Source organism: Oryzias latipes, chromosome 8, assembly GCF_053564925.1.
Source record: "Oryzias latipes strain Hd-rR chromosome 8, Olatipes_Hd-rR_3.1".
Classification (NCBI taxonomy): Eukaryota; Metazoa; Chordata; class Actinopteri; order Beloniformes; family Adrianichthyidae; genus Oryzias; species Oryzias latipes.
The window spans coordinates 21,976,843-21,994,066 of NC_136244.1; the positions used below are offsets into that span (position 1 = coordinate 21,976,843).

Sequence of the window (17,224 nt, forward strand, 5' to 3'; positions counted from 1 at the left end):
TCTGCATATTGAATCTCATCTAACTTCAGGAAATATTGATTGCTTTGAGTGCCTGAGCAGAAGGAAGCATATTATACCTCCAAATAAGGTAGTTCATGACATGCAGAGGTGCAGAGAATCAGACTTTAGGAGCTGATAAAAGAAAAAAAAAAGTAATTTCTTAAAACTTCTCTGGGGAATAAGAAGTAGGAGGACTTAGGCTGTGTGTGTGAGAGAGAAGTCTGATGAATTTTCAGTGTTGACGGAGGATGGCTTTTGTATAAAAAGAGAGGGAGAGACAGGGAGATGGCAGGAACCATGGTGAGTGGAGTTCCACTGACTGAGGAGCAGTTGAGACTTTGCTGCTGCAACAGTCAGGAGCGCACAGCTGAAGCTGGAAACTTCTGCCTCTACGAGCTGACAGAGATGCTGCGGAATGCATCTGACTTTTCCTGCACTGCTTCATTTTCAATGTCCCAAGATAACTGAGACCACACAAAGCTGCCGCCAGAAAATTCTCCACCTGGTTGCTTTTGGGGGGAAGAACTTTTACAAACTAAAAGTCTTTTTTGGGAAATCAAGCTCAGGATGCCTGTGATGAAGGGCCTCCTCGCTCCACAAAACACCTTCCTGGACAGCATCGCAAACCATTTTGATGGAACTCGTAAGTATTGTCGGAGTGTGGATTGATTGTCATTAGACGGAATTCAACTCTTTCCGTCAGCATTTTTACATGCTTTGAGTCCAAAAGTGTTTGGGCAGCTCGGGTTTGTGGCTCAAATAAGCAACAGATAGTACATCTAAGGAGGCAATTATTGAGTGATTTCACCCCAGCAGATGATATTTTGACCTCCTCAGTAGATTCTTGTTTTAACCCACTGATGCCTTTTATTGCAAATATGCTTCATACCCCTTCTGCTTCAAACACACCTTTATTTGTGGTTTTTGAGGACAAGAGTAATCAGGGCCCCTTAATATGGAAAAATGTCTTAGGTTAAGCCGAGTTTGCAGAATTCGTTGATCTTAAATAACAGATTAAAGCATCTCTAAGCGCCTTTTTGTCACTAATTTACAACATTTAATTCAGGATTCTACATACTCAGCATCACTTTGAACAGAATAAACAGAGTGAAAATGTTTTTTGAATAATTGGAACTGAATTCAGGTGGGAAAGGGTTAAAATGCAACAGAAACATCATGATTTCACGTCATGTTACCAGATGGATTGAAGAAAATTGTGTAAAAAAAAGAAGAAAATATTTACGTTTGTGTTTAATTTATAATCTGAGAAAAGTGTGTTGGTAGCACTGCAGATTTGAAGCAACATAACTCAGGTAATGCTTCTTTGAAATCACAAAAGTCTGAAAAAAGTGTTTAGTAACAACAGAATTTGATTAAATTGCATCTACTGGGACATTTTAATATTGATTTAACAGCATCACTTTATTGTCATTTAAAATTCAGAATTTTAGTGCCTGGTTCATCTTTTAATCAAGTCAGAGGTTTCTTAAAAAGGTCATTAATATTTATCTAAAGTTTGATTTATTTCATTTTTATTATTTGAAGGCTTTTTTCATCAATTTCACCATACAAATCTGCTCATTTGTTCTTCAAACATTGAGCATGAAATGAAAGAGGTTATCTAGCTCCACTTGTGAAAATTGCTGCAGATTCACGAGTCTTTAATGGGAAATAAATGAGGACCTTTTTTCCGATAATGCTTCTGTTTGCTTCTTCTTTCATACCTGCTCTCACACATAGAAACTCTTCCTCACATACACACATGTAAAACCGCATTGAGACACATCATAACAGCTTTTCTCAATGCGTGTTGCAGAAAGACCAAAACATGATGATGTTTAAGAAGGAGTTTAAAATTTATGATAGAGAGTGAAAAGGGTTTAGTGTGAGGAGTTTAAAAAGACAGACTGAAAGGGAATGGAGACAGTATCCACATGACCCTGTTATGAAAGAAGGAGGATTGATTAAAATAAATTATGCAGAGGGTGGGAGCCTATCAAATGACAGTTTAGGTCCTGGTCTGTCAGCCTGATTGAAAGCATGGAAATCAATTTAATTATTCATATTTGAAGACCACTTTGTCGTACAGGCTCAGGTTTTTGAGAATGGAGTGGCTTGTTGCAACATTCAGAAATTCATTGGTCCACATGTTGTTTTCCCTCCATTGTTGGTCTGTTTTTTTGTCCTTACGCAGCAGAACTTTAATGGTTTAGTGGAACATAAGAGTCCAAAAATGGCTTTCATAAGTACTGAGCAGAAGAAAGTCACTGGAATGCTGCTGAACATCAGCAAGTTAATAACATTTAAAGCAGGGGTCTGCATCCTTTCATGCTAAATGAGCTAAACGAGCCAGGCTGGAGACCTGACCAGGGTCTACCACGCCTTTGGCCAATAGTCGCCAGGTTAGGCTCTGATAGCCCCGTGACCCTGAAAGGGATTGATGGATGGATGGATGGATGGATGGATGGATGGATGGATGGATGGATGGATGGATGGATGGATGGATGGATGGATGGATGGATGGATGGATGGATGGATGGATGGATGATAGTCTTTGGAATAAACAACGGCAGAGTAAACCAAAGTTGAGTCGAACCTGAACACTTCTTTTCGTTTTCTAATTTCCCTCACAAATTTAACTGAGAATTGATTAAGATTTGTTTCCAATACCCTGAAAAAAATGTGAAACTACAGTTTATTTAAAAATGCTTGTTGTGCATTGTATAGTTATTTCTGAATATGTTAGTACCATAAACATTAACCATCACAGTTGTTTCCGATTAACATGCAGTTTGTGTGAATGCATTCAGCCTGATGTGTGTGCAGTCCGTCTCTAAGAAGCTAAATGAAGATATTTTTACACTCTGGTTGCCATGGCAATTTCTGCAGAGAAAAAACATATGGCAACGCTGCATCTCACATTTATCTGGAAACAGAATTATCTTCTAAAAAACAGAGCAAAGCAGACTAACTCTCTAACTGATCTATTTTTATGGAATTTAACAGGATCCAGCAACCTAGGCCATGTTACGAAGACACTTTCATAAATGTCATGCCCACCGATTCAGAGATTACATGAAAATGTCTCTGTCAATCTGTTGCATCATTACAAAGTTGCAACATTTCCTTAGTAAGTTAAAGTTAATTAAATATGGCAACATGTTTCAAGTCATGCAGAATATTTCAATTTTATGTTTGTTTTATGTGTGTCTTTTTTTTTCTAAACTTAATAACATAATATTTCCTTATCTATTTTATTTCTGTAAGAAATCACCCAAAACAAAATGTAGTTGGCACAGTGAGGCCAACATTAATCATAAGTATTCAATAATAAAACAAAGCATTAAATGACTCAACAGTGATCTAAGTAAGTAGAATCCTGACTCCAATCGTGCTTCAGTATTCTAAAAATTGATTGATTTTGTTTATTTCAAGCAATTTTCAAGCAATTCAGCAATAAAAACAAATGAAAATGTCAATAAAAAGGCATAGATATATCAAATCTAGTTAATATTTTAATTTCTTATTAAATTAGAAAAGAAATACAGGAAAATGATGCAACAATATAATTGCTCCTAATCGTAAATATAAATAAAATGCATAGACAGAGCACACAGAAATGACACATTGCATCAAAAAAAGTAATGATTTTTAAATATAGTTTTATTAATTGCTTCAAAGTGAGTAGGAAGAAACAAATGTATATAATCCCACGCCTATTTTATTTATTTAAACTGCACCTGAACACATCTCCTCTTTTTTATGCGTCTCACCAGGACATGCATTTTGGTCACATCCAGCCACAACACGAAGCGGCTGCAGCAAAATTCTCAAGTAGACTGTAATCTGTTTGCTTTTCCCGCAGCAGAGGGAAAACAAGGCGAATGTCGTGTGCGTGGGTGCCCTTGTCTATATAATATCAACAAAACAAAACAAAAAAACTTTGCTGCATGTCCTACCAAATAAGTATTTCAATTAAATTCTGGCACTAAAGAATGAAGCACAGTTGAAAAAACACACCTTTGTGTTTAGAGAGACATTGAAGGCTCACAGCTGAAAGCACATTTTGTGCCATTATGGCAGAGACTTCTGACTGTCATGTTCTTTCATTTTATAGATCCAAGGGCACACTGCTCCAGTTTAGTTCACAAAGAACTGAATAACCACAGAGGTCCTGCTAGTGACATTACCCACAGTAGTAAGCTTTTATCATGGGCCAGCAATAGGAAATGGTTGCACTCACTTGACTCTATTGACTTGTGTTTTTCTGTTTAGTTCATGGTGAATCCTAATGTAGCACTCAGCTTTGTCCAGCAAATTTAGAATTTTAATGGTAGAACTTCCATGTTCTGCCTTTAAATTGAGTTCATAATACCAGTAAATACTTACTAAAAAAATTAGACTGCTTTTTCTAAAGGTTTAATGATTTTTTTACGTTGCCGAGAGGATTTACAAAGAAACTAGGGGAGTTGCTGTGTTAGAATCAAGAATATAGTTTTGTAATTTCCAACTGAGAAGATTTGAAGGTTCAGATGGACACGATACAATCCTAAGTTCCCAGAAGGGGCTGATATCCCTTTTTTGTTAACTTTGCCATTTCAAAAGTTAGTGTTACTTTAAATATCTTGTGCAGTCTGCTTTACTTTCACCATTTAAGGCTTTCATTCTGTTTTTTGACACACTTTAAAACACAAAAAATGTGTGAGTAAAGGCAAATTAAAGCAGTCTGACTTAAAGTAAAAAAATTGAAAACACTGTAAAATCTTTAAAGAAGCAGACTTTATTTCATTAAAGACCCAGAAGCAGAACGAAAACGTGCTTGAATACTAATGAACCAATGCCTCCTCTCCCTCTGAGCTATTTGATTATTCCAGATGATAATCTTTGAAGTGAAAACACACAGAAAGCAACCTCAGAGTCTGACTCACAGTGTGTCATGGATACAAACATCAACCCACAAAAAAGATCCCAAATTTTCAAGTGAGACCGGTGGAGAAGCTAAGAGAACAAGAAGATTTTCTTGTCACACCAATTATTTTCTGGCGTTCATTCAGGTCTGTTTTTCTGCAGCTCACACCTGCTCTGCTGGTCTCCTTATGCTTTTGCTCACAGATTGTAACTTTCTTCTGGGAAACGCTCTCAGTCGCCATGGCTACCCCATTGTCTACTGCTCAGATGGGTTTTGCGAGCTGACTGGCTTTGCTCGGACTGAGGTGATGCAGAAATCCTGTACCTGTGGCTTTCTTCACGGGGCTGAGACCAGTGACAGCGTGCTGCAGCAGGTCCACAAAGCTCTGGAGGGCCAGCAGGAGTTTCAGGGAGAAATCTGCTTTTATCAGAAAAATGGTGAGAACTATCCAAAATTTTACAATATAAGTGTGAAATGTTAAGAAATTCTTATGACAGACAGGTCCATCATTCCCGTTTCTACGTTGACTCTCTCAGGAAATCAGTTTTGGTGCTTTCTGGATGTTGTCCCAATTAAAAATGAGAAGAGTGAGGTTGTGCTGTTCCTGTTATCCTTCAAAGATGTCAGTGAATCCCATGGGAGGAGCCACTGCTACACCCCGGGAGATGGTGAGCTGCACGCCTATCCTCAGCCTTCACAGTCCCAAGCGTTTTTCGTTTGTCACCCATTTCATAAGGTGATGTCTATTTGACTTTAATAAGATTGTTTGCTTTTTGCAGATTCTGCTAATGAAAGCAGTCGGGGCAACCCATCAGACTTCACCTACGTTCAAGAAAGAGGGAGGACCATTCTTCGTCACCTGAGCAACTTTTTCACAAAGAGAGGCAAAAGAAAACTCACAGATGTGAGGGCAACTTCTTTCCCCCAAATCATAAGGAAACATAATAACACAATATATCTTTTTAGGTTTTATAAAAAAATGTAACTGCTAAATGTTTGTGTTCAGGGTATGTTCCAGAAACCCTCCCTGCCTGAGTACAAAGTGGCGGCTGTGGAGAAGTCGCGCTTCATTCTGCTGCATTACAGCATCTTCAAGGCCTTGTGGGACTGGCTCATTCTGCTGGCGACCTTCTACGTAGCCATCACCGTGCCTTTCAATGTCTGCTTTGTCAGCCATTATGAGGGCCCTGACCACCATTCACTTGTCAGTCGAAGCACTTTAGGCAGTGATATAGCGGTGGAGATGCTCTTCATGCTCGGTATGATGTATTCAGACCTTGTCAAGCTTTCACCTAATGACCCACTCCAATCATCTATTTATGATTTATGTTATTTTTACCCAAAATGAACAAACTTGTGTCATTTTCTAGGACATAGTTTCTGCAGAGCGGCAGTAGTTCATTTGAAATTCACCTCTAAGCAACCCCGGCCCCCCTTCCCATTACCAAGAGCTTGGAACAGGGAGCTTGTGGCCCACCCAGTTTATTTTCTAAGTCACACTGTTTAAAATTTGATCATGAAAGAGAAATTAATAGACTTCTTTGGTTATTTTTTCTCAGACACGGTTTGTGTTTTTTCACATACCTGACATGTTTCGCGTTTTTTAAGACGTCACATCACCACCACCTAATGACGACTCTGATGAAGGCGGAAGGGATTCCGCCGAAACATGTCAGGTATGTGTAAAACACAAACCGTGTCTGAGAAAAAACAACCCAAGAAGTCAGTCAATCTTATCGACACATTGAACTATGAATCATAGAGAAATAAATAGTCCTGGCCGGAATGATATGACGCCAAGTGTTTCCTATTTGTTGAAACAGAGCTGTGATAGAAAAAACATGCAGTAAGCTGTAGGTGGCAGACATGCGCCAGTAAACAGTAGAAAAAGAAAAGAAGATGAATCCTCTCGCCGCTTCTCCAGTTTGAACACCGTGGGCTTAATTTGTTTTCAAGAATGTGCGTATACAGCCTCACAAACCCGGTGTGTCCAAAGCATCTTTACTGTTTACCAACAGCTTCCACAAATGTTTTTTCTCTATGCTTGTGTTTCTATAGCTTTAAAGTGACTTTTACAAAGTAAAATGCATGTTGGATATGATCTCAATTTCATATTATTGAAATCAAGAAACTGTACATCCCATAACTTATATCCGTTTTCCCTGACAATGGGTAACACATGACTGCACCCCACCATTCCTCACGCACCCTGGGTGTCTTTGATGCCCCAGGTTATGAATTATAATGAGTTTGCTCACACTTCGTCTCCATTTTTTCACTCAGCAAAGGTGTCAAACCACATCTGCGACACAACTTTGGTTTTACAAGTTTGTCTCTGAGCAGACAGGGTTACAGAAATAACTCGCCGTCTGTCACACCCCGTTTCCCTTCAGTGACAATGAGTTGTTTTCAAAGCAGGTCACTCCTTTTCCCCTTTTGTCTGGCATTAACCCATCTTTTTCAACTGTTGCATGCTTCTCTTGCAGATATCTTTCTGAATTTCCGCACCACCTATGTGAGTCAGTCAGGGCAAGTTGTGTATGACGGCCGCTCCATCTGCATACATTACTGCACCACCTGGTTCTTCGTGGATCTGATTGCAGCGCTGCCCTTTGACCTTCTCTATGCGTTCAACATCACAGTGGTTAAGTATATGATTACCGGTACATTTTTGGACATCTTTAAATGATTGAACTGCAGCAGCAGTGACTAATCTTGCAGAGCTTCTCCTCAGTGTAAAGACGGAGGATGATTAAGACACCCACATGTATAAGCAGTTCTGTTTGTTCCAACACAAGAAATTCTCATGTTTTTGTCTGTGGTTCTGAGAGAAAAAACAGGCAATACAAAATGTTTGGCTTGTGTTTCAACAAAAAATACCTAAATCTGACATAATTTAGACTAAAAATGACAAAAAAATACTCTGATAATTTCTACACTGCAAAAAGAGTTAGTCTAAAAATAGTAAAATTGTAATAATAAAATAGTAGTAAATTATAAAATTATCTGATCAAGATAATTTTATAATTTACTACTATCAAGCGGGCTGCACGGTGGCCCAGTGGTTAGCGCTCTTGCCTCACAGCAAGAAGGCCCCCGGTTCAAGTCCCGGCTGGGGGACATGAAAAACAGAACATCAGTGGGGGACCTTTCTGTGTGGAGTTTGCATGTTTTTCACCTGCGAAATATTGCTAAGATCAGAAATATACTTTCTAAGAGTGATGCTGAAAAACTCATCCATGCATTTGTTACGTCGAGGCTGGATTACTGTAACTCCTTGTTAGCAGCGTGTCCTAAGAGTTCCTTAAGAAGTCTCCAGCTTGTTCAGAACGCAGCTGCTAGATTGTTAGCTGGAACCAGCAGAAGAGATCACATCACTCCTGTGTTAGTTTCGCTCCATTGGCTCCCAGTTGATTCTAGAATTAAGTTCAAGATCCTCCTGTTAACCTATAAGGCCTTACATGGAATGGCCCCGTCCTATATTAAGGACCTCATAGTCCCTTACCAACCAATCAGAACACTTCGCTCGCAAAATGCAGGACTGCTTGTGGTTCCTAGAATTAGTAAAAGTACGGTTGGAGGTAGAGCGTTTGGCCACCAAGCCCCTGTCTTATGGAATAAACTCCCAGCTCATGTAAGAGAGGCCGACTCAGTTTCTACATTCAAAGCTAGACTGAAAACATTCCTCTTTGGACAGGCTTATTGTCAGACTAGCTAGTATTCAGAGATTATTTAACTTAATGTTAGTTTGTTTAAATTAAACTTAATAATAACTATTTCTTTTAAAAGGCTGCTAGAAGTTGAAGCTGGGGTAACTATGGTGCACTGGGGTTCTGTCCTCTTTCCTTTTTTACTTCTACCCTTCCTCTCCTCTATTCTTGATCATAATTTATCATTTAGTTCTCCATGCCTCTGTTTGGTGCAGTGCGATTCATGTATTGTCCCTCTTTTCCTCTCCCCTCCTGGGGAGTGGGAGTGCTTCCAGACTCCAGTTGGCTCATCCGTGCTCCAGTTCCTGACCGTTTACCTCGCCTTTGCTCCTGCTCCTACACCTGGCTGTGGATCCTGCCTCTGGCTCATCTCTGGCTCGTCTCTGCTCTGTACCTGACCGAGTACCTCGTCTCTGCTCCTGCTCCTACACCTGGCTGTGGTTCCTGTCTCCGGCTCGACTCGCGCCTTTGACTGTCCCCACAACCACGGCTGGATGAAGCTCGTCTGCTGGACTTTTATATATGTAGTTGTAGATTTAGATAAGTTAATTCTTCTCTAAGATTTCTGGTAAATCGCCTGTCCGTCCTGGGGGAGGATCCCTCCTTCATGTGGGCACCCCTGAGGTTTCTTCGTTTTTTCCGGAATCCGGTTTTTTTGGGAGTTTTTCCTTACCGCGAAGGGGGGTCTAAGGGCAGGGATGCCAGTATAGCTTAGTCAGTTTGTTAGTTCATTTTAGTATTTTTCTATTGAACTCTTTGTATTCGTGATCCTTTTGATTTCATGTTTTACTTCGAAGCCCATCGAGACGACTGTTGTCGTGATTTTGGGCTATACAAATAAAATTGAATTGAAAATTGAATGTTCTCCCCGTGCATGCGTGGGTTCTCTCCGGGGTCTCCAGCTTCCTCCCACCATCCAAAAACATGCTTCATAGGTTAATTGGCAACTCTAAATTGACCATAGGTGTGAGTGCGGGAGTGAATGGGTGTGTGTGTGAGTGAGGACATTCTACCCTGCAACAAACTGGCGACTTGTTCAGGGTGTCCCCCCTGCCTTCGCCCACAAGTGGCCAGGATAGGCTCCGGCAGCCCCGTGACCCCGAAAGGGATAAAACGGTTAAGAAAATGAATGAATGAATATCTGATCAAGCAGCTGTTTTTACTTAACAAAAGATCTGATAATAAGATAAGATTAACATGTAGAAACAAGGAGTTTCATCTGACATTCAAAAAGGGAAAAAATGGGCCGAAAAACTAACTGTTAGATAAAATCACTTCAACGTGAATGTTATACAGCCCAGTCATAAGTACTAGTTCTTATCAAAAAGTTTGTGTTTTTGTTTTTTGTTTTTTTATGGAACTGAATGAGTTTATTTTGATTACTGTGACAGAAAACTAATTTCATAAATTGAAATGATTCAGTTTAAAACAAAATGTGAATAAAATCAGAATGTGAGCTTAGTACAAGATAGCCCATCTTAAAAATACCTCATAAAAAAATCTAAAACTAGCATTTATTCTCAGAGCATAAATCTAAATTTTTGTTTCCAAAATAATGACAATGAATTTATAACTTTCACCATTAACTGAACTTTGAAATAACATTAACCCATTAACAATAACCCAAAAAAATTTCAGTGAAATTTTAATTTTTTAGCTCAAAATCAGCTTTTTCTGGAGTAAAAATACTTGGACTTATTTTGATTAAAATTTCCTTGATTTAAGATCCTAGCTATTAAAGAGAAAAAAACTTACGACTGTGCTTATTTTTAAGGAAAGCTTGGAAATGTGTTGAGCAAAGAGGAATTAAAACTACTTAAAAATATATTTTATTTCACTGTTGTTTCATTTTAGCGTCCTTTGTTTCTTTGTCCAGACGTCTCTGGTGCATTTGCTGAAGACGGTCCGTCTGCTGCGTTTGCTGCGCCTGCTGCAGAAACTGGATCGGTATTCTCAGTACAGCGCCGTGGTCCTCACCCTGCTCATGTCTGTGTTTGCCCTGCTCGCTCACTGGATGGCTTGCATCTGGTACGTCATTGGGCGAAAGGAAATCGAAAGCAGTGACCCCATTACCTGGGACATAGGTGAGAGCAGCAAATGTGTGTCTTACAGCTTCTGCTCCAAATCACAAAGACCTCTCTCTAATTGCTTGGGCTTGCTGTGACAGTTTTTTGATGGAACATCTCCGGTCATGCCTAAATCCATGAATGCATTACAGTATTTTGATCTTTAGTTGTGCTTCTTGGTCCTAAGGAAGTCTACATCACAGAGTAATTGTGTCGTATCAATGTCTGATTATCTGAGAACATCTGTTGTAATTTCAGTTGCTTCTTCCGCAGAAACTGACTTCTAATAAAGCAAAAAATCTAAATATTTATAACAGGAGCACACAATTACCTGTAATAGCTATCATCCTAACCTCATCTGTCAGGCTGGCTGCAGGAGCTGGGAAAGCGTTTGGAGACTCCTTACGTCAACAGCACAGTGGGGGGCCCCTCCATGCCCAGCGCCTACATCGCTTCTCTCTACTTCACCCTCAGCAGTCTTACCAGTGTTGGTTTTGGTAATGTGTGCGCCAACACAGATGCAGAGAAAATCTTCTCCGTGTGCATTATGCTCATTGGAGGTACGGTTGAATTTGCTGGACGAAATAAATCGGACAGAAAAAGACCTGAGGTGATGTCAGTTTTCTCCCCTCTGACGCTTCCAGCTCTGATGCATGCAGTGGTCTTTGGGAATGTCACTGCCATCATCCAACGCATGTATTCACGCCGTTCGCTCTACCACACACGCATGAAGGATCTCAAGGACTTCATCCGTGTGCACCGGCTGCCGCAGCAGCTTAAACAGAGGATGCTGGAGAACTTTCAGGCCACCTGGTCAGTCAACAATGGCATCAATGCCAATGAGGTGGGTAAAACAAAAAAAAGACATCTACTTTCATTCAAAGATTAAACAACACAACTGAGCTTGTGCATACATTAAAAAATGCAACTGAAGAGCAGATGAAGTGTTGTGGGCTGCAAGGGAGCCTCAAAAGAAACCCATTCTGCGTGAGTGCTTTCCGATTTGGGACCTTTTGAATGTGGGACAATTCAAATTCTCTCGAGTCTTATTCCATTTCCTTAAGCGTATGCCATTTTCTCACAAACGCATTTTCCCTGACAATGTCAGAGCCCGTCTTGGAGGAGTTCCCTATAATTACAAGGGTACAAGCAGAAATAGAAAGAATACCAATTAACACCCTCACTTTTACCATTATAGCTAATTAATTCGCTGCTGAAAGTAAGAGATGCTGTGTGTGTGAGCACAGCAACCTTTGACTGTTCATTTGAACCATTCTGTTTCTTGTAATAGTGGTCAAACATATTTTTTCAGGTTTGTGCCAAAGCAACATGTCACACTCTTAATTAAAGTATGTGTTTTATAGAAGAGAAAATGCTGTGTTTTCGGATTAGAAAGCAACAAAACAAAAAGGAAAGTTCTTTTTCAGTTCCACTCTGACCATCATCACCTCTGTAAGAGACTATTTTTAAGTGTTAAGTGTGAAGTGAGACCTCTGCTGGCAGTGAGCGTCCCACTCACAACACACCAACTGAAGCAGCAAAACAGGAAGCTACTACCGAATTGCACCACCCAGTTTTGGATTTGTTGTATTTTTCTCCAAACAAATGATAAAAGCAAATGCCTTTTTTTTCCACTCAGCTGCTTCGTGAATTCCCAGATGAGCTGCGAGCTGACATTGCCATGCATCTGAACAAGGACATCCTGCAGCTGCCTATGTTCGAGAGAGCCAGCAGAGGGTGTCTGCGTTCCCTCTCCCTGCACATCAAGACTTCTTTCTGTGCACCAGGGGAATACCTTATCCGCCAAGGAGATGCTCTACATGCTAATTATTTTGTTTGTTCCGGTTCCTTGGAGGTCCTGAAAGATGGCATGGTCCTGGCCATCCTGGGTAAGTTTGCACAGTGTGTGAATAATTGACACCCTGCACTTCAGCAAATAATCTACTGCGCCTTAAAGTAAGTCCTTGTTCTGTTTGACTTTCCTGCAGGCAAAGGTGACCTTATAGGGTCCGACTTACCAGTGCATGAGCAGGTGATCAAAACAAACGCCGACGTGAAGGCGCTGACCTACTGCGACTTGCAATACATCAGTGTGAAGGCTTTAAAGGAGGTCCTAGGGCTGTACCCAGAGTACAGCAGCCGGTTTAGCTTTGACATTCACTTCAACCTGACCTACAACCTAAGAGAGGGCAGTGAAGCCAACGTAAGACACCACTTATCAATGCTTTCACATTTTCATATTTCATTAAAATAGGAGAAGAAAAATTAATTTCACAGTTCCCACATGGACCTCTTAAATTGGAGTACTTGAACAATTTAATTTGATCCAGGAGTTGTACTTTTATGTCTACAATTTGTGTACAAAATTGGATGCAACTTTTTTAACTTAAATCTAAAAAAATGCAGCTTATAACAATCTGTTATCTGCCTATAAACATTGGTCTGTGCTTAAAGAAAGCTATAAAAAGCAATAATAATAAAAATACTGAATTTCACTTAAAAAATTAACATAAATGTGCAAGTTAAATAAATAAGACATTAAGGAAAATCATGAATGGTATAACATTTATTTGGCACTCAATGACCTTCTTGATTACATTTTGGTTAATAAAATACTTTTTTTCTCAAATAACTTTACTTCTTTGTACATCTGTGGCACTTTACAGCATGTGAGGCATGTTCAACATTTTTAAGTAATATGCTGTTAAACGCTTTATTCAAATTATATATCTTTTTAAAAATCTATGAGAAATTAGACTTTAGGAAATTTGCAACCAGTTTCCGATAAACGTCCATGTTTTTTCCCAGTGTGGTGTGGATCACAAACTCCCATATATCATTGAGGCAGCAGGAGCAGAACAAGACAACAAGAGATATTCACAGGAGAGCAGAGTTCCTCTTCTGCAAGGTCTCTGCAGCCCTGTCCACCAGCCGAGCTTGGGCACCACCGGAGAGGAGCTTCAGCACATCAGAGCTCTCAGCTTGTGTCGATCCCCTGCTCAGGGAAGCAGAGGCCCCTCTCCTCAGCCTTTTCTCCATGATGAACTCCCACGTTCTCCTTTGCTTGGCCTCAACCATCGACCTGCTAAATTGCTTATTCCGTCGCTGCCATGTGTAAGCCCTTTGAACTTGAGCCCCAGGTAATAAAAAGAATAAAAATCTAATTGTTTTTTTTTTAAACAAAGTGTTATCTGCAAATGTTTAAGATTATTTATATATTTAATTATTTTTTCAATAAACTTTATTGCACATTTTTCAATTTACAGAAATTCACATTTAGTTGCACAACAAAGAAACAATTGTTAATGTTTAAGATTATGTAACGTGCTTTTGTGTTTGCACTCAGGGTTGTGGATGGAATCGAAGACAATGGCCGCACCTTTCAATTTAATGAGCAGAGTGAAACAAAAATCAAAGTGGCAGGTAAAAAGAGCTCAAGATGCATGCTGGGTGAAATATTCATTTGATACAGACAGCTTAAAATAAATATGTAAAAGCCAAATTACGTAACAAGTTGTGAGACAAAGGAAAATGTCCAATTTAAAAGGCATTCTGTTCTATTTTCTTTTGTCATTGTTCAGACCAGCTGCAGATAAGTGCTAACCTGATTTTGGAGACCGAAGAAGTGAGACAGAACATTGGAAAATTGAACAAAGAGGTAAAATTGTATTAAAATTCGCAGGACTTCTGGGTTGTGCAGATGAACTGAATGCAATTCCTTGTACACCATTAACACCTGAATAAAGTGAGTGATTTTATCTCCTGAACATTCGCCAAGTAACGAGTTTCCTTCAGTTTTAATTGCAGCTTGGCTTCTAATGTTTCTCTCTGATGTTTTCATGAGTACTGAAATATTTGTAACTTCCTTTGTGAAGTTTTACTGTAACATAGTAAAATATTAGCTCATCTTTAATTTATGGAAGATGAAAGATCAGATTAATAAAAAAAATACATTTTGTTAACACAACCTTAGTCGTGGCCTTAGCTGTTTATAAATTGAAAATGTAACTCCAGTGACATTAAAATTACAATTATTTAATTTTTTTGTTTTTGCACCTAGAAGAATGAAAAATCTTTGTCTCTTGATCCTGGTGGAATACCTTTCCTTTTATCTGAGCTGCAGTGTTCATGCATCACTTATCCTGCACTGCAACCTTCTGGCAGTATCATGCAACTTGCTTTTTCCTCAAGCAGACAAATGAATGGGGGGATCTTTCTGCCTGACATTTCAAATGTCTGTTTGACTTGACAGTTCACTGAAAATACTGCTTTTAGAAGTCACAAATCCAGTGGTTCTTCTGCTAAATATAAAAGAATCAATTTCACCATCTGCAAAGTTGTTTGCTTCTAAAGCTCAAAATAACAAGTTTCTTTTGTTTTTGTTTTAGGTGAACAACTTGAATGATGAAGTGTCCAACCTGGCTAAGGAGCTTCATGATCTAATGCAATTCCTGCACTGTCATATGCCAAATCCCAACAGCTCTTGTGGTGGGACAAGTACCAGCAGCTGGCAGGGCTCTGCCTCTTCCTCTGAACGGCACCTTCACCATGAAACGATAAGCCACTTGGATAGGAATCCATGTAGCTGCGGTGGATTTCTTTCCCCAGCGAGAAGCCACTCACTGCTGCATGAACCTGTTTCAACCTGTTTGCACCCTTGTTGCTCCAACAGAGAAGGAACCACGGCTCACAGACACAAGGACCAATGTGGCTCGGTTCACACACTGAGAGCAATCCCAAGCTCCCCTTACATGATCCACCGTCATGCCCAGGGAGATTCATCACTGTTAAGCATCAGTTCAGCCTTCACTAGTTACCCAGTAATTGGTCAGACCCCACAGGTCATCTACAACTCACCCATTCTCACAAAGCACAGCTCTCACCCCCTATGTTCTACTATAAACTGTGGACACTCTCAGCCATCATTCAGACTCCAAAGCAACCCAAGCGTCTCACAAAAACTGCTGACATCCCAGTCACCTATAAATCCCCCCATCAGTTCTGCTCAGTGTTCCACATCCTTTAGCTCTCTGGCATCTTCAAGAGTCCACAGTCCAGTGTGGCAGGGTCAACCGAATTGTAGTCATGGCCCCAGACAAAATGACCCGGTAGGATCCAGCCCTGTCCACATCAAACAGGATCATCAGTGTTCTCTGCTGGAGCAGACGTTGAACAAAGGGAGCAGAAGTTCACTGTATCAAGATGATATAGACAGTCTTGGACATGACAGTACTGAACTGGCTTCATGATCACATCAGTATTTGGTTTGGCTTATGTATTCAATGATCAGATCTGTTGAAGCCACTGACTGTATATGAGAACTGGGCTGAGTGTGCCGTCACCCATAGAAAATGGTTTACTTTGTAAGACGTTGTAAGTAAGCAGTGATTGGTCCGAGTCCATCTGAGTTTCTATGGCAACCCTTCTCGCCAATTAGGAGTCTGTGCTCATTTCCCATTATCTTTTTGTTTACACTCTCTCCCACTATAGCCTACGCCCCCTCACACCCCCAATTTAACATTAGCGGAGCAACAAAAATGGTAAGCAATATTGGAGCTATCCAGCCAGAGTTTAAACCCAGATACCAGCTCGGATGAGGAAATGGAAGATGCACATGGATTTATTTGTCTGCAATTGGATCCATCTGAATCTGAGGTGTAGCGATTCTTTTTAACAACAATTTGATTCATATCATAAATTGTGGTTACCAATCTGATTCATAGTCAGTATTGGTTCATCCGATTCATTGACATCTTTAGCCTAAAATTCAGCCAGTGTGATAAATGCCGTGGGTACTGAACAGTGCAGGTGAAGTTTTCCAGATTCCTTGTATTTCTTGGAAGATAAACACGCGTAAATTAAATATGTGTACAAACAAAGAAGTAAACAAGAATTAATGGCAAATCCATTCCCATTTAAGTTTCATAAACTGTTGTTTTCCCACATCAAAATAATACACAGAACATTATTAGAACATTCTACCACACTGTATGGTCACAGGTCTTTGCAAAATTCAAAGCGTTTCCACGCATTGGACTGATCATGCTTTGCTGCCATCGCATGTGTGTTGTCTGCTGTGATGGATTTGGTTGTTTTCAGGTAATAGTAAAATAAAACAGATGGTATTTTATCAATTTATCTCATTTTGAAATGATTGTTTAAGCTACATGGTTGGATTGAGGGAATATAAATGGATTGATCAATTCATCAATTTATTATTAGATCCCTAATTGGAATTAAGCAGAGCAGGGAGCTTGTGACTGTAGCGCCTTCGTCACTACAAGTCTTTTCCAACGGCATTTTTGCGACTGCAAATATTCAGAAACGAAATTTAAATCCTAATTTTCTTCATATATGTCCTTCATCATGAGAAAAATGCAAGAAGAATATGTCAAAAACACCAAAAGCACAATTTTCATTGGAGTGTTTTTTTAAATGAAAGGAGAGGTTTAACTGATAAACTAGGAAATATGTGGGGCTTCTTTCTCTTCTCAGTGTAACTTGTTTAATTTAGGTTGATCATTTCTTTTGTTAATTGG

General features: G+C 39.7%; 1 protein-coding gene across 2 annotated transcripts; it reads left to right on the top strand.

The window, feature by feature from the left end:
• The first annotated feature begins 328 nt into the window (after window positions 1-328).
• Window positions 329-16,815, top strand: kcnh4a (potassium voltage-gated channel, subfamily H (eag-related), member 4a). Of its 2 annotated transcripts, XM_020705144.2 has the most exons (15): window positions 329-643; window positions 5,113-5,346; window positions 5,446-5,577; window positions 5,689-5,813; window positions 5,916-6,168; window positions 7,396-7,553; window positions 10,496-10,703; window positions 11,051-11,245; window positions 11,330-11,529; window positions 12,325-12,574; window positions 12,674-12,888; window positions 13,494-13,825; window positions 14,032-14,108; window positions 14,267-14,343; window positions 15,074-16,815. In XM_020705144.2, the coding sequence occupies exons 1-15, from the start codon at window positions 568-570 to the stop codon at window positions 15,932-15,934; spliced, it is 3,393 nt and encodes a 1,130-aa protein (XP_020560803.1). In that variant the 5' UTR covers window positions 329-567; the 3' UTR covers window positions 15,935-16,815. The 2 variants fall into 2 exon arrangements, with proteins under 2 accessions (XP_020560803.1, XP_020560802.1); XM_020705143.2 differs by lacking the exon at window positions 329-643 and having other exon boundaries at window positions 4,782-5,346.
• Window positions 16,816-17,224: the final 409 nt, after the last annotated feature.